The sequence below is a fragment of the Ovis aries genome, chromosome 22 (genome assembly GCF_016772045.2).
Source record: "Ovis aries strain OAR_USU_Benz2616 breed Rambouillet chromosome 22, ARS-UI_Ramb_v3.0, whole genome shotgun sequence".
In the NCBI taxonomy this organism is placed as follows: domain Eukaryota; kingdom Metazoa; phylum Chordata; class Mammalia; order Artiodactyla; family Bovidae; genus Ovis; species Ovis aries.
This window is the reverse complement of record NC_056075.1, coordinates 41,297,282-41,318,469: the sequence shown is the minus strand read 5'-3', so window position 1 is coordinate 41,318,469 and position 21,188 is coordinate 41,297,282. Positions and strand designations below refer to the sequence as shown.

Here is a 21,188-nt window from a genome sequence, read left to right as displayed (position 1 = left end):
TTGCTCTTCATGGCTGAGCAGGTATTTCTGCTCATGGGGGAGGTGTGACGGATGCGTGATGCAGATGAACCGTGCGTCTTAGAGGGGAGAGAAGCCGAAGGGCATGGCACTGCTTTTTATGTTTAAGTTTTTCTTGTCTTCCCATAAAATATGAATTTTATTTTACACTTCCATCATAATTAATTCATTAATTACAACTGAACCAGAAATACTTCTAAATTCTAACTTAGTATGTATAGTACAGTTAATAGGCACACACTGGAGAAAAGTGTGGAAACCCTATAGTAGCAACTTCCTCAACTTTAATATAAAAGCACACCGTGCCTCATTTTCCTCTGCTGTGAAAACTGGGTAGTCTTTCAGCTATCACTTTTTACTCTTGGGAGGAAGGGTAGAGATTATTTTATGCTGGGCTAATGTAAAAAGAATCCAAGACTATAAAGGTTGCAATTTAAATTTCATTAGAATTGTGTCCTTCATATCAGCATTATGAAATTAAAAACTTTTGGTATATCTTGCACTTTCAGAAAGTTCTCTTTTAGCAGTTAACATAATTGAGTTGCATATTACTATCATTTAAATTAAGAGAATAATGGTAATAGTGCCTACATTTTATTATACCTTATCATCTAAGGCCTAGATGATACTTACTAGTTAATTATGTGGCTTTGGAGTACACTGGCAGCAGTAATCTTTTAGGAATTTACTTGCTTTAGATTTGGAGGTAGGAAATGTCTGGTATGTTTTTTAAACTTTGTTATGAAAATTATAAGCATTCACAAAGTAGAGAGACTTGTATAATGAATCCTCATATACTCATCTCCTGTCCTCACTAGTTTCATATAATGTCGCTTCTTGTTTTATATGCACATTGCCCACCATAACTTGCCTTCCAGCCCCCCGTGCTTTTGAAGGAAATCTCAGACATCACGTAATTTCATAGAGAAATATTTCAGTATGTATCTCTAAAAGAGAATCAAAACATCTATATTCCCAGTGAGTACTAGCTAGCTCTGTTGTGGAGAGGAAGTTCAAGAGTGCTTGCTAACTGGCCTGCCATCACATTGTGTAGTTAATTTGCATTTAGTAAGATCCAGAGTTTATATTATTTGGCTTTTTTATTATTACAATAAGTCTCAAAGGATTTGGAGTGTTGATTTTGTAAATAACATCTAAGAAAACATGATTACCATCATGAATATGTATAAAGGTATGTAACAGTCCTCATCTCAGAGCTAACCCGCAGTTTGCTTTGTCAGTTTTCAAGCTCCTCCCCAGTTCCAGAATTTGTTTCTTTACTTAAATGCTGAGAAACAGCATGTAGCACTTAGTTTCAGATGAAATTTATAAGCCATAAATTTATAATTTATGAAATTTATAAGTCAAAGAGAAGAGAGTAAAAATATGTGTATGAGGTTGAAAAAAGAGGAAGGGCAGAACAGCCTGGGTTCTAGAGAAATAACTTCCCCTTTAGTTCACTACCACTTAACCAACCTGCCCTCTTGGTTTTGACTTTTTAATTTCCCTCTGTTCTTGCTTTCCATTTTGGTTTATATCTTTTTCTTCTCTGAAGTTAGGCATTTACCTAACTTTGCCTGTGGCATTTATATTGTTGATTCCTCCTTTATTACATGGATTGTTTTATTGCATAAGGGTTGTGACATAAAACTTTAAAAAATAAAATATTTGTTGTGTTTTATTTGTTTTATACAGATTTTGACGAACATTTAAACTCATGCTGTGGTCTAGATTGAGCTTTTCTGTGCTCTGTGAATGAATTATATAGTGTATGAAGCATTACATATGGACATTTAGGTTCGCCTGATATGCTCTTTTTGGAAAATTTTGTAATAATTTTCCCTTTTTTGTGTGTTCTCTTTTGCTGCTCCTTCATTGGATGGAACTGATTCTATTCGAATGTGATTCTACAGTTCACAAGATTCCTTTGCAGCTCACCTTTGGAGGTAAGAGGTTACTCATTGACCTTAATATTGCTATTGGTATCTTTTGTGAGGCATTTATTTGATAGTTTAGGAGTGATCATTTTGTCAGGATGTGTATTCTTCAATACCATAAATGAGATGAATGCACACTCTGTTTTATAAGACTTCCAGTAGCTACAGAGCTGTTCACCTTCACAGCAGATCACTGCCCTCATTTTATCAGGTAGAGCGAAATCAGTCCATTTTACTTATTTATTTTTTATTTTTTTTATCTATTTATTTTTCTCTGTGCTGAGTCTTTAGCGCTGTGCGGGTTTTCTCTGATTGTGGTGAGTAGGGACTGCTCTCTAATTGCGGTGCTCGGGCTTCTCATTGCAGTGGCTCTTTTTGTTGCTGGGCACATGCTCTAGGTCACACAGGTTTCAGTGGTTGCGGCACATGGACTCAGCAGTTGCCACCCCTAGGCTCTAGAGCACAGCCCAGTGGTTATGGTGCATGGGCTTAGTTGCTCTGCAGTATGTGGGATCTTCCCAGATCAGGGATGGAACCTGTGTCTCCTGCACTGGCAGACAGAGTCTTTACCAATCTATTATAGAGCCTTGTTTTGTCTCCTTCCTCCCATAACGGTCTCACATTGACTTTATCCTCTGTAAACTGCCCTGGTGTTAAAGGGGAGCTGGAGAAGTCTGGGCAGAAGCTGTCAGCAAGGAGGTTTCAGTTAGTTTGAGAGAACTTTTGAAAATCCGTAAATTGATTAGGGAAGAGCAAAGGACTTACTTGTATTGAGCTTCATTATAGCCCAGGTAGACTTCTAGGTGCCCGACTCACTTTCTCCTCTAATTCTCATAATGGTTCTGCAATTTAAAACTGAAAATCCAGTGATAAAATTGTGAGATAACAAAAACTCTTAGATAATCAGAGAGCTAGATATGGGTGTGAGCTGTGGTTGAAAAGGAATTAATTGGAGAAGATGGTGAGACTTTGGGAAAGGAGTCGGAGAGGGGAAGCAGCGGGGCACGTGGAGGGACGCTGGGCTCAGTACCAAACCGAGGTTCAGGCCAGGTCTTCACTTACTAGCCGCAGAACCAGTGGACATGGGAGCAGTTTACAAAGTGCTATTCAAGTATTACTGAAACTTGTGTTCTCCTCTCAGGCTGTGCCTTCAGCCTCATGAGGTAAGACTGCCCCTGCCTTTCACTTGTCCTTCCTTTTGCCTCTGTTTACCTCACTCTATGTTCCCTTCCCTGCCCCCAGCCTCTCCATGTCACAGCCTCTTCATGTCACACCCTGCCTCAGGCCGAGCCTAGACGCTGTGTTGTCTGCGAGGCCCTGTGACTGCTCCACATAGAGGCAGTTGTTCCCGTCTCTGTTTCCATATCATGTTCTCTGATTCTTGAAGCTCCTGTTGTTACGTGGTGTGGCCCTCCTGGTGGCCAGCTTGAGTGAGTTTCAGGGGAAGTGGCGCAGACTAGAAGGGTAGGACCATCCAGGTTTGGTTCCATTCTCTACGTCCAGCAACCAGGGAGAAAAAAGCTTGGAAAGATTCTGGGCTTTGAAATGAGAGATCCTTGGGTGACCCATGAGCAAGTCATTTCATGTTTCAATTAATCTAAAAAATGGAGATAATAATACTTACAGGGTTATTAAAATGAAATGAGATAATGTGTGATAAACGCTAAGTGTAATACCTGCCACATAGAGTTTTAAATGAATTTTGGTGTAAAAGCAATAAAAGTTAAAACTATATCATAAGAAACTTGAAAACAATATAAATTATATAGTCTACTCTTTAGCTGATAAAGTGCTTTCTAAACACAGAATGAGAAATATCACAAAGGAAAAGATGGAAAAATTAAATTTGATTTTGTAAAAAAAAAATCCATGATTTGGTTCATGAAAACATGCATAGTTAAAAGGCAGTTTGGGAAAGTATCATAAAATGATTATTGTACTTAATATAATCTCTCAGAATCAGTTTTTAAGTATAATGTTGTCTTTTGACTGAGATGTACATCAGGGAAATCTTTAATGTCAAAACAGGGTCTAGTCTTGGGGAAAAAAAGGGCCTGACAGGAGCTTAGAAGAAGAGATAATGTTGATAATGCTTAAGGCTGGACTCTCATTTAAGCAAGAGCTCAGAGGAGTTGCCAGGAATAGAAGTTTTGAGCAGAAGGCATTTGCGCTGGATGAATTTACCTACACAGGGAGTGAATGAGGAGGCTGGAGCTTGATGTCTGCCTCGCTGGGACAAACTACCAGTTTGAAGGTGTTACTGAACAATAGCAGAGATACTTTAAGTAGTCCTCACTAGTAGATTTCTCTCAAATGTAAGCTCGGTAAGAGAGGACCCTGCTTCTCTTGCTTCCTTGCGTTTACGTATATAGTTAAGTACTATCGATACACGGGCTTCCCAGGTGGTGCCGTGGTAAAGAATCCACCTGCCAATGCAAGAGGTGCGGATTTGATCCCTGGGTTGGGAAGGTGCCCTGGAGGAGGAAATGGCAACCCACTCCAGTATTCTTGCCTGGAGAATTCCTTGGACAGAGGAGCCTAGGGGGCTCCGGTCCATGGGGTCACAAAGAGCTGGACACGACTGAGGATGTACACACATTGATACACAGGAAGCACTGAATATGTATTTGTTGTAGGAAGGGGGACCCCTTCCGGGGCTTGAAACTGGGCTTTTGTCTAACACTCGAAAATGAATTGTCCGAGGAGACACATATGCTGACAAAGCAAGAGGTTTTGTTGGGAAAGGGCACCTGGGTGGAGAGCAGTAGGGTAAGGGAACCCAGGAGAACTGCTCTGCCACATGGCTTGCAGTCTCCAGTTTTATGGTGATGGCATTAGTTGCTGGGTTGTCTTTAGCCAATCATTCTGACTCAGAGTCCTTCCTGGTGGTGTACGCCTTGTTCAGCCAAATGGATGCCAGAGAGAAGGATTCTGGGAGGTGGTCGGACATGGGGTGTTTCCTTTTGACCTTTTCCGAACTCTTCCAGTTGGTGGAGGCTTATTAGTTCCTTATTCCTTACCGGGACCTCCTGTTGTAAAACAAGTTATGCAGATGGTTACTATGGTGCCTGGCCAGGGTGGACGGTTTCAATCAGTGTGCTTCCCCTAACATATTTGTTGAATGAATGAATGAATGAAGGAAGAGGTAAGTAGGCACCGTGAAGGCTGAGAGTAGCAAGCTTTTCCGCATAATCTGGCAGATCTCAGGCCTGCCAGAGCACACACGTGTCAATATTTATGTCTCAATATGGTTAACAGTCTTTCTTCCCAGCTAGACTGTAGCTGCTTAAGATCAAGATCTTTGTTTTTTTCACCTTTGGATGATCTCAAGTATACATAGGTCTTGGAATGGTACCAACCATACACCTAGATTTGTACCAAACAAATATTATAAAAATTACTATCATTCTGGTTAAATGCTGGGGAATCTTTATGTAGAAGCTTCAGTCTTTGGTGAAAAGTAGAAAGGAGAGTGTCGTGATCGAAGTTTAGTGATAGTTTCTGTTCTTTTCTGTCTAATCTGCTTTCTCCATTTAATGATCTGGAGTTGTATTTTACCTTGACTAAATTGATCTTTTTTTCTTACTGGGCTTATGGACATGGAAAAGGCAAAAGAAGCAAAATTGAAGATGACCAATGCGCTTTCTTTTCTTGAAGCATTTGGGAAATACTTTACCTTTTATTTTTTTGAGAGCATTCTCTTGGTATTTTCTAGCTTGGAATTTCCCAGGGGCCACCTGATGGCATAGTTAGTGCCTGCTCCCCCCAAGTCTCCAGCAGTGCTGAGTTTAGGATTCTGTTCCTTTGCTGCAGCACAGAACCCGGGAGCCAAAACAAAGCCAAGGCAGAAGAATGCTGAGAATCTCTAAATGTTTAATTTTGCCATTAAGCTTATGCTTTAGCCGGAGAAGGAAAATTGCAAATATGGTTAATCCCCAAATACCTTATTTTGAATAAAGGAAAAATAGTTCAGTAGAGGCAGTAAAATACACGAGATTTGCAGTTGAAAATGAAGGAGACTTTAAATTTCATTCTGTCCGAAAAAACTACTATGAATGAACCATGTTCCTTTGTTGGAAGTCCTAAACAGTTAACTGCCACGTGAATCTAACGAAATTGTCAGGTTATAGTAATCACATCAGTAATTTGATCTGCTGTCATTTGAATGGAGCCATGTGTGGAGAGTCAGTTACTTCCCTCTGTGGGGCTGACCCTTTTACATTCCTGTAAGCTGAAGACTAATAGAGCTCATTAAGCTTTATGGGAAAAGAGCTTTTATCACCTCGTCAAGTCAGGCAGCATATTTCCATTATATTCCTAATTTCATGTGGCTCTGTAGCTGCTGATGTGCGTTCCCCTGCTAGGTTTACATGGCATCTCTCCCTTACAGACATTTTTATTGACATTTCCTAAGCCTGAATTACATTTGTGTGGCACCACCTACAGATGTCTTCAATTAAATGTAGGTAAATAAAAGGGATTATGTATCAGAGGCTGAGAGATTCTTGAAATTCTAAGTCAGACTTTGCCAGCCAGTCCAGTAGGGTGCAGTCTTGCCATCATCCTGAAGGTAGAGAACTACCGGAAGAGACACTTGTAAGGAAAGTTAAGCCACGTGGGAATGTGGGTCATTAGGATTCTCTTCAGGAATGTCCTATTCCTTCATTCCAGATAGCTTAAGATCTTCTTCGTTAGCAGTTATCATAATAATTTTTCCAGAAGTTAGCACCTGTAGTATATGGGGGTACCCTTGGGTTACATTATTCTCACAGAATATCTATGCAGCAGTTATTTCCAGTTTCCTTATGAAGAAAATTGAACCTGGAGAGGTGGTTTAGTTGAGTTCAAGATCTACTAGTGACCAGCAGCAACATGTCTTAAGAGTCTTATATTATATGAAGTGATGATAATATTATTTGAAGGAAAACAGTGAAAAACTTGAGATATGCCAGCGTGGCACTGTTGACATTTTGGGTTAGGTAAATCTTTTTTCTGGGCCCTGCCTTGTGCATTGTGTGATGCTCAGCAACGTCTCTGGCCTCTACCCTAGAGATGCCAGTAGCACCGTCCCCTGAGTTGAAACAAAATGTCTCCAGACTTTGCTAAGTGTCCCTAGGGAGTAAAATGACTCCTTGTTAAAAACTATTGCCCTAGAATAGTCTTAACAAAAAAAGAGCAAAGAGAGTTAATAATCGAGTAGTGATAGTAGCAGTGGTAACACATTTTCAGTCTCCCAAAAGGTGAGAAAAAACACAGGTGAAAAAAAGGACAAGTGAGTTGAATAGAAAACAAATAGCAAACAGGTGCACTTGTACCCGACCATAGCGGTCATCACACTAAATGTTAGTGATCTAAACCAAAAGTCTGCTCTGTGGAAATGCCTTATATCTGTACAGTTGAAAACATGTATGCAGCCAGTGGTCATACATGGCCGCTGTGCTCTTTAGGCACTGATTTAAAAATTTTTTAGATTTTATTTAACTTATGTAGCCACATGTGGCCATTGGCTATCCTGTTGGGCAATACAGGTCTAAACATTCCGTTTGAAAGGCAGAAAATCAGACTAGATAAAAGAACAAAAGGAAAATCCAACTTAAATATGAAAGCATGAGTAGGTTAAAAGACCAGAGTAAACTATACCATGTAAATACTTATCATAGTAAATTATGATTATGTTATGTTAGGAGTGGCTGTCTTCATACCTGACAAAATAGACTTCAGGGCAATGGCTCTTAGCAGAAGGAAAATGGACATTTCATAATGATAAAATGGTCAGTTCATCAAATGAGGACAGTAATCCAAAATGGGATACACTTGAAAACAGAACCTCAGAATACATGAAGCAAAAACTAATGGAACTGAAAAGAGAGGTAGTCACATTCATTGCTTATAATTGGAGACTTTAGAACAACTTTCTCAGTAACTGATAAAACAAATAGAAAATTACAAGCAAGATAGAAGATTTGGACAAAATTATTAATACACTTCTACTTAATTGACAGCTATTGAAAGCTGTACCCAACAATGAAAAAACACATTTTTTCAAGTATATATAGGGAATATTCTCCAGAACAGATTATATGCTATAACATTATACAAATCTCAGTAAATTTAAAGGGATTGAAATAATCTCTGTTTTAAGTGAAATTAAATTAGAATCAGTAACAGAAAGAACTGTTATAGCTTAGCAGTAATAAGGACAAGCAGCCTGGTTAAAAAATAGATAAGAGACCTGATTATATATTTCGCCATGAAGACATGTAAATCACTAATAAGCACATGAAAAGATGCTCACAATCCATTAGGGAAATGCAGATTAATACCACAATGAGATACCAACATAAACTCACTGGGATGCCTATAATCAGAAGACAACACCAGGTATTGGTGAGATGTGGAGAAATTGGAACCCTCAAACATTGCTGATGGGAATGTAAACTGTTAATATGGTGTAAACATTTGCCAGGATAGTATTGTGTATTGAAATAGATGGATGTTTTCCTTAACATTTAAATATTAACTAGTTGTACCCAATATTATGGGCTTCCCTGGTGGCTCAGAGGTTAAAGCATCTGCTTGCAATGTGGGAGACCTGGGTTCGATCCCTGGGTCGGGAAGATCCCCTGGAGAAGGAAATAGCAACCCACTCCAGTATTCTTGCCTGGAGAATCCTAGGGATGGAGAAGCCTGGTGGGCTACAGTCCACGGGGTTGCAAAGAGTCGGACACCCAGTATTAAGTAATGTTAGACGTTAGCATTTTTTTGTAGTTTGCAGAAACAACTTTACAAATTTTTTTGAAGTTGGGAATTACTTTGTTTCTTACTTGAAACTCTTGTACACTGGGGTCATATGTGTATATTAGGGTGTGTGTATGTGCACATTTGTGTGCTGATTGCAGACTGCAGGTAGCGTGGGTCGGGATCTGGCTTTGTAGCCTGTGGTGACATTCATTTTGCTGTCAGGAAAATGAAGGACCGTGAGAACCTAACCATCTCTTCACTCAGCATATGAAGTAGCATTGACCTTGGGTTGGCTGTGGCAGGTATCATGATGTCGCCAGTAATCAGAATTTGAAAGAGGGACTGGCTCTTACCTAGACTCAGTCCTGTAGAAGTGAAGGGAGCTTGCAGAGGTAGTAGCGGGGAGGGCGAGGTGGGCAGAAGGTTGAGTTGCTTATCATGAGAAGGGAGTTCAAACAGCTTTACCATATGAAGAGGACATATCTAGTGTGATAGCCAGAGAGCTGGCCTGACTGGAGCGCTGTGGAGATAAGGCTTGAACTGGTGAGTTGATACAGTGCTTGGGAGGACCAGCTGCTTTGAAAGAGCTGAGGCCAGGGCAGACAGGTAACTAAAGAGGGGCTGGACCTTCTCAAGAGAGTGGTTGTCAGTCTGCTGTTTGTTACTGACTAATCAGAAATGAAACGCTGGGCAGTGGTTTGAGCCTCCAGTCAAAAGTGGAAGTAAGAGTGAAGACAGCTGCTTTTCTAGTTACCTGGGTTGGGAAACAGTCTTGGAGTTTCCAGGGGCTGAACGCTATGCTTAGAATCAGAGGTTGAATAGGCAAGGGCGTGTTGGCTGAGGCAACAGTTAGAATTCTGAAGCCAAATCCTCCAAAGCATTTGGATTGTAATTGATTGCTCTCCCTTTCAGTTGAATCTGAGGACTGTTGGGCAGTTCTGTTTGGGGTAGGGCTGCTGATAAAGATCCGATTGAACTGAAGACATCATTCTTTGCTCTCAGTTCTCTGCAGTAATGCTTGAACATCCGTGTGGTAGTCAGAACAGTACTCCCCGGGCTTACAGTGGTACTCAGCAGATTTGGGTTGAGTTCAGAAATGAACTTATTCCTAGCTAGTCTCTGAATGTCGCATCATTGAATCAGTGGAAGCTGAAACTATATTTCTCAGTGAAATTATATCCACTGAAAGTCTTTGCCCAGAAACTGATCTCATGTGAAAAAAAATAACAATTGATTCAGAGAATAAAAGAAAGCACACTAGAATGGAAAACCAAACATCAAATAGAAAAATGCTGTTAAGTTTCCTTGTTGCAGATTTTTCTGTTTGGGACGTCAATTAGTTTAGGCATCTAAGTTCCTTTATTAGTGGTATTCATCATTGCTCTGAGCATCTTCAGTTGTGCTCGGACTTAAGGTGATCTGCCTTGACGATTTTCATTACCTATTAGGTGTGCATGAATGCTTCAGAAAATGTTTGAATGGTAAATCCTGGCGTGGATTAGTTTCCATGGGGATGTCAGTCTTGTTTGATGTTGGCAGTCATTGAGTTCTAAATAAAAATACCCATTTGGGTTGTCACCATGGGATGTTTTTCTCTTCTGTAAGAAAGATTGGAAAAGCAGGAGTCTCAAATTGAGCTGACATTAAGTAAGTGCTCACACTAGGACAGTCACTCTTGTTTCTAGTGTGTGTGTTGTGGTGCTCCATAAATACTGACAGATATGTAAAACGAGAAGTTGGGATCCTGTTACTTTTCCTTTTGAGCATTTAGATAGTGCCTCATAAATGTCTTTCTGTTTGATGACGAGGGCTGAAAATGTAAAAGTGAAGTCTCTCAGTCGTGTCCGACTCTTTGCAACCCCATGGACTGTAGCCTACCAGGCTCCTCTGTCCATGAACATGTAAAGGAAAATATAAATATAAGGAAATGTCAAACTAAACAATATATTCACATCTTAATTTTTATCTATTTGCTCTACAGTAAAAATAAAGAAATAAGTTCCTTTTTTACTTCTGTCATATTTATTAAAAACATTTGCTGTAAATCTTTTCTCAGTTTCCTATGTTTAAAGTTCAAATTTTGATAATTATAGTGTTCCTAGTTTGAAATTGTAAATGTTAGGGGAAACTTTTTTGTTTTCTTTGAAGCTTTTTAGTTCCTAAGATTTCTGTCATCAAGAAATATATTTCTTGACTCATACTTTGGTTTAGTAAATTGCTGAAGTATCTCCATTCATTATTTTGAACAGAACATGTTAATATATTTTGATTGTGTTTTAATGTGATGTACCATATAAGCCTTGTCCACTGAAAAAAACACTGAACTGAAAGTTGGAAATTCCAGGTCCTTCTTAGTGTTCTCCTAAGTTGGCTGTGTGACTTTGGGCAAATCTCATAAGCGCCTTGACCCTCACTTTTTCGCTTGCAAACTTAGGAAGAGTATCCCAGATGATGACATCCTTCAAAACTGAGTGAACTTAGCTAACATTTTAACATGTTCTATAGCTTCCTTTCAGGCTTGGGTATTTTAAACTGGGAAAATAAGAGAAACTTTCCACAAACGACAGCTTGCTCTAGTCCTTCAGGTTTGGGCTTTCACTGTCACTATGCTTTTTTGTGCTCTGAAGCAAGTTGACATTTTACTTAATTCCACCTGTTTGTTTTTTTTTTTCTGTAAAAAAATTCTTCTTACCTTGCATACACAGATGTTATTTCTCTTATTTTTGTCCCTAATATGGTCTGAACTATACATGTTCATTATATTTTTAATAAAGTGATAACTTCCATTTTGTAGAGAGGACTTGGGAGGTAGGAAATTGAGAATTACCTATTCTAGGTGAGCATTATAGAAGACTGAGACAGTGCAGAAATACAAATATCACAGTTTTCTTTCACATCCCTTTTGTGCAAAGATGAAGATGTTTATTGACGTGACCCAAAGATAGGACCATTCTGGAGCAATTGTTATTGTTCAGTCACTCAGTCGTGTCCTACTCTTTGGGACCCCATGGACTGTCCTTCACCATCCTGGAGCTTGCTCAGACTCATGTCCATTGAGTCGGTGATGCCATCCAACCATCTCATCCTCTGTCATTGCCTTCTCCTCCTGCCCTCAATCTTTCCCAGCATCAGGGTGTTTTCTAATGAGTTGGCTCGTGGCATCAGTTGACTGAAGTATTGGAGCTTCATCTTCAGCATCAGTCCTTCCAGTGAATATTCAGGATTGATTTCCTTTAGGATTGACTGGTTTGATTTCCTTGTAGTTGAAGGGACTCTCAAGAGTTGTCTCCAACACCACAGTTCAAAAGCATCAATTCTTTGACGCTCAGCCTTCTTTATGGTTCAACCCTTACATTCTTACACGACTATTGGAAAAACCATAGCTTTGACTAGACGGACCTACGAAATAAAAGTATATAAACTTAAAATTATGCTCATTGATTTAGTGTTTGTTCTTACTTAGAAACTGCTGAGGCATCCAAAGGTTATTCATTAAATTTGTTGATTTACATTAATCCACATTTTAAAATTATAAAAGTATCTTAGAAATTAAGCCAGCACGAAACATAAAAATAATATTGGTTGTTCAACATTAACAGTCATTAGGGAAAAACAAATCAAAACCACAAAGACATATCACCTTCATACCTATTAGGATGGCCGCTATCAAAAAACCAGACAATAATAAATACTGGCATGGATATGGAGAAGTTGGAACCCTTGTGCATTGCCGGTGGGCATGTAAAACGGTACAGCCTCTATGGCAACCAGTATGGCGGTTCCTCAAAGAATTAAAAATAGAATTACTGTGTCATCTAGGTAGTCCTCTTCTGGGTATATACACAAAAGAATTGAAAGTAGGGACTCAAACAGTTATTGTATATCAATGTTCATAGAAGCATTATTCATAACAGCCAAAAAGTATAAACAGCCCATGTGTCTATGGACAGATGAACGTATAAACAAAACATGATAAGTACACAGGAGTAAAATATTATTTATCCCTAAAAAGGGAGGAAATTCTGGCACATACTGCAGTGTGGACAGATCTGGAGGACATGATGCCAAGTAAAATAATCCAGTCAAATTTATAGAGCTCCTCTGTCTAAGAGATGCAACTGTATGGTTTATTAATACTCTCTGGATATAGGAAAATGTTCTATGTATAACAAGAAGAAACAGCTTTTCTGATTTATAGATTCAAAACATATAGAGAGCTTTTAGCTTCAGTTCTGCAACTTCAGCTTCAGGTTAAAAATACAGAAACTCATTGGTTGAGTACTCAAAGAGTTGTTCTCTTTAACTGATTGAACTTATAAATACACAAAAACTAACAAACCAGATTCTCTGTCTTCCCTCATCCAGTAGAGAATAGATCTCCATCATCCATCCAACAGGAACTATGAACCAAAGTCAGCCATTGCTGCCAGTAATGGGGATAACTTACTAGTCATAAGACAAACAGAAGCACAGGCTTAGTAGAGAGAAAAAGAGAGTAAAGTTAGATCGAACTCTTTCGCTGCACAGGAATCTCTTTGAGAGTCAAGAAAAGGCATGTTAGGTGTAAGGCACTGTGAGGGCACTTAAAAATTTACTTAGTTCCATTGGGTGAATTAGTTCACTTGAGCTTCTTGGTGGATGGCCTCCAAAACTGTTAAACTATAATTTTCCAAAAGCTGAACTCATGATCTTCATGCAGTAGGGCATGAACACATATCAGATTTTAATTTGACTCATTAATTAATGCAGGAACCATTTAAGACATTAGAACTGATGCCAGGAGCATTTATGAAAATACTGATATATATATGTATATATATCTGATACATATCTGCAAACAGTTTAGTAAAAGATTGAGATGAGATTGCTGAGTTAGATAAATACAACTGGTTATTGTCTTACAAGGCATTAAACGGTAAACTTTTGGATTATTTGTTCCACTAGACAGAAGTCTGTAAGTTAACCTCTACTCCAACCAAATTGAAAAATAATTTAATTAATAGACAGTCAAGCCCAGAACTGCAGTGAAAGAACACCCAGTAATTTCTTTGACCTTTGTCAAATTTCACCTTTATATCATCTACCTCAATTTCTGGTGGTAATCTCAATAATCCCCTGTTAACCACCTATTTAACACTTGCTGGTAATTCTTCAACCTTGGGTTTTTAAAACTTTTTTGATTCTATATTAATATATGTTATTAAAAATAAGACTTTAAAAATATAGATGATAAAAGAATAAGAAAAAAAATCACTTAAACTCTCTACTGACAATCTCAGATTTTTTTCCCATCTTTAAAAGTTTGTGTGTGTGTCCTACAGAAATTTTTCATATGCTTGGGATCATATCTCATTTTACGTTTGTTTTTTTTTTTACTTAATTTGGAGAAATGTTTATAATGTTATTAAAAATCTCACTAAACATATTTTTAAATTATTGCATAATAGTTCTTTATATGAATTATCATGATTATTTTATTTTATGATTTTATTTTAATCTGGCTCATTCTCCCCAGTTTAGAAGTGAATAGAAGTTGTTATGCTATCAATGTCATGGTCTTATTTAATATGTGCTGAATAAAGTTTTTAGGTTAGATGCTACTGAGTATTTTTTATTGAGATTACCACCAGAAATTGAGGTAGATGATATAAAGAGTACATTTCTCACTAAAGAATGGATAATCTTCACTGACTCAGGGATTCTGGTGAAATTAAGGCCTTTAGATGCTCACCTATCATAAAGTAATGTAGTATATCCTAAGAGAGTTGTGTGAATAGGAAGACTGAATGAGTTCTTTCTAATCTGCAGGCTATAAAAATGATGTCATTTATATTAGTAAAATTTACTTTTATATATTTCCTTTGTGAATAGAGAAAATGTTTCTTAAAGTAGAATAACAAATACTGTTACATGAACTATTTCTTTTTTAAGGATCATTTAAACTTGGTTGTCTTTGGCTTGAAATATAGGTGATACTTGGAAATAATCAGCTTAGAATAAGCTTGCATGGACTAAAGTTTTTGGTGCAGCCCTGTTACAGAGTTGTTCTTCAGTTGCTAAGTTGTATAGAGTTAGCATTATTTGTTAAATGTATGTAAGATAATTTCATACTTTAAAGGTTAATATTAAAAAATTTGGCTCCTAGAATATCAAATGGGCTATAAAACACTGATGGCTTCCTTGGTGGCTCAGTTGTAAAGAACCCGCCTGCCAAGCAGGACATGTGGGTTCCATCCCTGGGTCAGGAAGATCACCTGGAGAAAGAAATGGGGAAATGGCCACCCAGTCCAATATTCTTGGCTGGAATCCCATGGACAGAGAGCCTGGTGAGCTACAGTCCATGGGGTCACAAAGAGTTGGATATGACAGCACACACACATGAACGTGAAACATTGATGTCTAATGTAATATCCGATCAGAGTAGTTTTAATTTGTGTTAACTGTCAGAATCAGCTAAGAGAAAGGTAAGGTAACTTCAAAATGCAAACAGTTTTTTTTTTTTGCTGGTGGAGGTTACAAGGAATATTGGTTAACTACTGATAATATTCCCAACTATTTCAAGGCTATAGTTTTCTTTTCAGCAGGGGAGATTTTGCCCAGGGAACAGAAACTCTTTGAAAGCAGATCTGTTCTAATGGAATGTTCCTTGGTGGGAACTGCATGTCCAGCCACCACATATTTTCTCAGAACTGTCCCTTAAAATATCTTAATTTCAAATAGTTTGGACATTAACTGGAAATAAGGTTGGAGTCTTTTTCCCAGGTAGACTGTCATTATATCTACTTACAGTACAGCTATGAAGTGGGAAGTGTGTTAGTTTTGGTAGCCATCTATAGTGTACTGATTGTCTCCAGAAAATTAAGAATTGGTTGCATTCAGTTTGAAATTGCGTATGCAAAGCTGTGTGATGTATTAACCATGGGTACTGCTGTTTGCATTTTCCAAGTTAAATTTATTATTTTTAATTTCTTATTTATAGACTATATTATTTCCAGTTTTTAAATTTCATTTTTGGGTCTTTTTAAGAAAGTATGTAAATTTTGATGTCATACTGGTTTAGCACACCTTTAAGTTTCTTTTTTTTTTTTTTTTAATTTTATTGAAATATCTCAGTTTCCTAGTTTATCCCTCTCCCAGGTAACCGTAAGTTTTTCTACATCTGTGACTCTATTTCTGTTCTGTAAATAAGTTCATTTGAAACATTTTTTTTAATACTCCACATACAAGTGATATCATAATGCTTATTTTTCTCTGACTTCACTCAGTATGACAGTCTCTAGAGCCATCCAGGTTGCTGAAAATGAAATTATTTCATTCTTTTTTTATGGCTGAGTAATATTCCATTGTGTATATGTACTGCATTTTTTTAAAAAAAATCCATTCCTCTGTTGAAGGACATTAAAGTTGCTTCCATGTCCTGGCTGTTGTAAATAGTGTAGCAGTGAACTTTGGGGTGCATATATCTCTTTAAATTACTGGTTTTCTCTGAGTATATACCCAGAAGTGGGATTGCAGGATCATATGGTAGCTCTATTTTTAGTTTTCTTAAGGAACCTCTGTACTGTTCTCTGTAAATGGTTGTACTAGTTTACATTCCTGCCAACAGTATAGGAGAGTTACCTTTTCTTCACATCCTCTCCAGCATTTATTGTTTGTAGATTTTTCCATTTTTGGTAGACTTTTTTGACAATGATCATTCTGACCAATGTGAGGTGATACCTCATTGTAGTTTTGATTTGTATTTCTCTAATAATTAATGATATTGAGCATCTTTTCATGTGTTTTTTGGCCATTTGAATATCTTCATGAGTTTCTGTTCTTAAAATGAATCTGAGGATTATTTGTAGTGTTTCCTGAACTGTTAACAAAAAACAAAACAGTTGTAGGAATAAGTTGTTTTCAAGCAGTTCAGTTCAGTGGCTTATTCGTGTCCGACTCTTTGTGACCCCATGAATCGCAACGCAGCAGGCCTCCTTGTCCATCACCAGCACCCAGAGTCTACTCAAACTCATGTCCATCGAGTCGGTGATGCCATCCAGCCATTCATCCTCTGTCATCCCCTTCTCCTCCTGCCCTCAATCCCTCCCAGCATCAGGGTCTTTTCCAGTGAGTCAACTCTTCACATGAGGTGGCCAGAGTATTGGAATTTCAGCTTTAGTATCAGTCCTTCCAATGAACACCCAGGACTGATCTCCTTTAGGATGAACTGGTTGGATCTCCTTGCAGTCCAAGGGACTCTCAAGAGTCTTCTCCAACACCACAGTTTAAAAGCATCAATTCTTCGGTGCTCAGCTTTCTTCACAGTCCAACTCTGGAATCCATACATGAGCACTGGAAAAACCATAGCCTTGACTAGATGGACCTTTGTTAGCAAAGTAATGTCTCTGCTTTTGAATATGCCATCTAGGTTGGTCATAACTTTCCTTCCAAGGAGTAAGTGTCTTTTAATTTCATGGCTGCAATCACCATCTGCAGTGATTTTGGAGCCCCCAAAAATAAAGTCTGACACTGTTTCCCCATCTATTTCCCATGAAGTGATGGGACTGGATGCCATGATCTTCGTTTTCTGAATGTTGAGCTCTAAGCCAACTTTTTCACTCTCCTCTTTCACTTTCATCAAGAGGCTTTTAGTTCCTCTTCTCTTTCTGCCATAAGGGTGGTGTCATCTGCATATCTGAGGTTACTGATATTTCTCTCGGCAATCTTGATTCCAGCTTGTGCTTCTTTCAGCCCAGCATTTCTCATGATGTACTCTGCGTATAAGTTAAATAAGCAGAGTGACAGTATACAGCCTTGACGTACTCCTTTTCCTATTTGGAACCAGTCTATTGTTCCATGTCCAGTTCTAACTGTTGCTTCCTGACCTGCATATAGGTTTCTCAGGGGGCAGGTCAGGTGGTCTGGTATTCCCATCTCTTTCAGAATTTTCCACAGTTTATTGTGATCCACACAGTCAAAGGCTTTGGCATAGTCAATAAAGCAGAAATAGATGTTTTCTGGAACTCTCTTGCTTTTCCATGATCCAGCGGATATTGGCAGTTTGATCTCTGGTTCCTTTGCCATTTTCTAAAACCAGCTTGAACATCTGGAAGTTCATGGTTCACGTATTGCTGAAGCCTGGCTTGGAGAATTTTGAGCATTAGTTTACTAGCATGTGAAATGAGTGCAGTTGTGCAATAGTTTGAGCATTCTGTGGCATTTCTTTTCTTTGGGATTGGAATGAAGACTGACCTTTTCCAGTCCTGTGGTCACTGCTGAGGTTTCCAAATTTGCTGACATATTGAGTGCAGGACTTTCACAGCATGATCTTTTAGGATTTGAAATAACTCAACTGGAATTCCATCACCTCCGCTAGCTTTGTTTGTAGTGATGCTTTTCTAAGGCCCACTTGACTTCGCATTCCAGGATGTCTGACTCTAGGTGAGTGATCACACCATTGTGATTATCTGGGTCATGAAGATCTTTTTGTACAGTTCTTCCGTGTATTCTTGCCACCTCTTCTTAATATCTTCTGCTTCTGTTAGGTCCATACCATTTCTGTCCTTTTTCGAGCCCATCTTTGCATGAATGTTCCCTTGGTATCTCTAATTTTCTTGAGGAGATCTCTAGTCTTTCTCATTCTGTTGTTTTCCTCTATTTCTTTGCATTGATCGCTGAGGAAGGTTCTCTTATCTCTCCTTGCTGTTCTTTGGAACTCTGCATTCAAATGGGAATGTCTTTCCTTTTCTTCTTTGCTTTTTGCTTCTCTTCTTTTCACAGCTATTTGTAAGGCTTCCCCAGACAGCCATTTTGCTTTTTTGCATTTCTTTTCCATGGGCATAGTCTTGATCCCTGTCTCCTGTATAATGTAATAAACCTCAGTCCATAGTTCATCAGGCACTCTTACAGATCTAGTCCCTTAAATCTATTTCTCACTTCTACTGTATAATCATAAGGGATTTGATTTAGGGATTTAGGCCATACCTGCATGGTCTAGTGGGTTTCCCTACTTTCTTTAATTTAAATCTGAATTTGGCAATAGGAGTTCATGATCTGAGCCACAGTCAGCTCCTGGTCTTGTTTTTGTTGACTGTATAGAGCTTCTCCATCTTTGGCTGCAAAGAATATAATCAGTATGATTTCAATGTTGACCATCTGGTGATGTCTACGTGTAGAGTCTTCTCTTGTGTTGTTGGAAGAGGGTGTTTGCTATGACCAGTACGTTCTCTTGGCAAAACTCTGTTAGCCTTTGCCCTGCTTTATTCTGTACTCCAAGGCCAAGCTTGCCAGTTACTCCAGGTATTTCTTGACTCCCTACTTTTGCATTCCAATCCCCTATAATGAAAAGGACATCTTTTTTGGGTGTTAGTTCTAAAAGGTCTTGTAGGTCTTCATAGAACCATTCAACTTTAGCTTCTTCAGCGTTACTGTTATTTTCAAGCAGTGCGCTTTTAATCAGGTGCTTAAAATGCTTACCTTGGGAAGCCTCAGTAAACTGTTGTTTAAAAAGTTCAGGACATCAGTTGGCAAATCACAGATCTGTATGTGAACAGGTGTGATTGCAGTGTTACTTTTGGATGCTTTGGCAGGGAGGAGAACACAGGTCCTGCCCTTGCGTAGCCCCTGAAGACTTCTGCTCTTCCAGTCTCTGAACCCCTGAGTCGGTCCTTCCAGTACTGTTTCTAGTGCATATGAGTGAGACTTCTCATTTCCCTGTTTCTTTAAGTTGTAACAGTGTCTGTTTTAAACATAACTGAGGTACATCGAAGCAGGTGGGTAAGGAGACAGGTATACTTTATCAGCGTAAATATATGTGCATTTTGTGAACCATTTAGCCAAAAGCCTGAATTCACCCATTAATATTGATGTCGTTTCTATAGAGCATCTTTGGTATTGTACTGCATAGCTCATTAATCACTGAAGCCATACCATTCTCCCCAACATTTAAGTTGTGTTTTTTCTTTTGTATAGCTAGCCGTGAGCTTTATTGTTGTATTTTTCCTGTTATCAGCTAAATTCTTGAAATTGAGGAACTGCTAAAAATAACTTTGCTTATTCTTTCACTTATCTGAAACTGTGATAAACTGGGAGCATGAGAAAGATAAACTATTGCATATTGCTAATCACATTACTGAGCTCTTTGTAAGGAAATTGAAGATAGGTTCTGTTAGCTTGTATAAGTTTGCTATTCAATGAGCTACTGATGTGATTTCTTAGACACAATCTTTTAGGATGTGTCATTCAGACCCCTTAACGCTGAAACCAAAACGTACCTAAATTTGCTCAGTCTGCAGAGTGTTTGTGCCTTGTCATTTATTTCTCACAGCGACCTTTGAAGGTGCCTAGTAGTATTCCTGTTTTATAATGCAGAAATGGATACTTTAAAAGAAGTTATTGTCTTGCTAAGATAAAATAGCCAGAAATTGTACAGTGCGGGGAGTTAGGGCTCAAATTCAGGAATCTTGATTATGAATCCTGGAGTCCGTCACTATGGCCTGCTTCCTTTCTGTTTACAGTTTATAGACTCCTTCTCCATCTACATTTGAAAAGTATGAATGGGGGCTTCCCTGGTGGCTCAGTGGCAAAGAATCTACCTGCCAATGCAGGAGATGTGGGTTTGATCCCTGGGTCAGGAAGATCTCCTGGAGGAGGAAATGGCAACCCACTCCAGTACTCTTGGAGAATCCCATGAACAGAGGAGCCTGCTGGGCTACAGTCCACGGGGTTGGGAAGAGCTGGACATGACTGAGCACACAGGCAGCTGCCCAGGATGTGCAGAGTTTTGAACAGTGCCATTCCCCTAACTAGATTTATCTTGGTTTTGGAAAATACAGTAATTCTTAAAGTATGTCTAATTAACATGTATTGGATTTATTGTTGTTTTAAGTGAATTAATAGGAACATATTTTTGGAACATATTTTGGTCTTTGTATTTAATACAGTAAGTGTATACAGACACAGTTCAATAAGTAAAAGTTCTCTGGGATCCTCAGTTTTGTCAGTGTAAAGGGGTTTTGAGGCTGAGAAGTTGGAGCGTTGCTGAGTTCCTGATGCTGTTTCATTGAGGCAGGACTGCTGTTAACTTTCCCTTTCCCAAATAGTGTGTTTTCCTGCACAATCTGCCATTATCTCATCTGCTGTGTTTTTAAGAGTATTAACCATTGAAAGGCCTTAACTAAGTAAGGGGTTAAAGAAATGCAGCGATCCCAAGAATTGAAGTAGAATTTTCAAGACACTCAGTAGAGACCAGTCAGTGACTTGGGAGGCCTATCTTATACTGGGGGACTGAACCCCTTGGGGAGTTAATGGAAGGGACAGAATGATTTGGCTCTTCATAACCTAGTGAAGGTAAAGGTGACAAATTTATTTTAGCTGATGATTTAAATTTACAGTAAAGATGGTTTCTAGTTGCTACTCGTTAACACGGCTGCACAGCGTGGCGCAGGAGCGGCCAAGAGGAGATATCCCATGTCCAAGGTCAGGAGTGCACAATTGCACCCATCTCACACGCTG

The 21,188-nt window shown here is 38.7% G+C and overlaps 1 protein-coding gene across 15 annotated transcripts in view; it reads left to right on the top strand.

Annotated features, from left to right (window-relative positions):
• ATE1 (arginyltransferase 1) overlaps positions 1–21,188 on the top strand; it is a 160,920-nt gene that overhangs the window by 41,900 nt on the left and 97,832 nt on the right. For 13 of the 15 annotated variants that reach the window (XR_009597988.1, XR_009597987.1, XR_009597986.1 and 10 more), the window contains one exon: positions 1,932–1,964. The exons of the other annotated variants lie outside the window; for them this stretch is intronic. Coding sequence is in view for 10 of the 13 variants with exons in the window: in XM_060404530.1 (XP_060260513.1) it covers positions 1,932–1,964 (33 nt within the window). In the remaining 3 variants the exon portion in view is untranslated. The remainder of the gene's footprint in view (positions 1–1,931; positions 1,965–21,188) is intronic. 15 annotated transcript variants of the gene reach the window in all.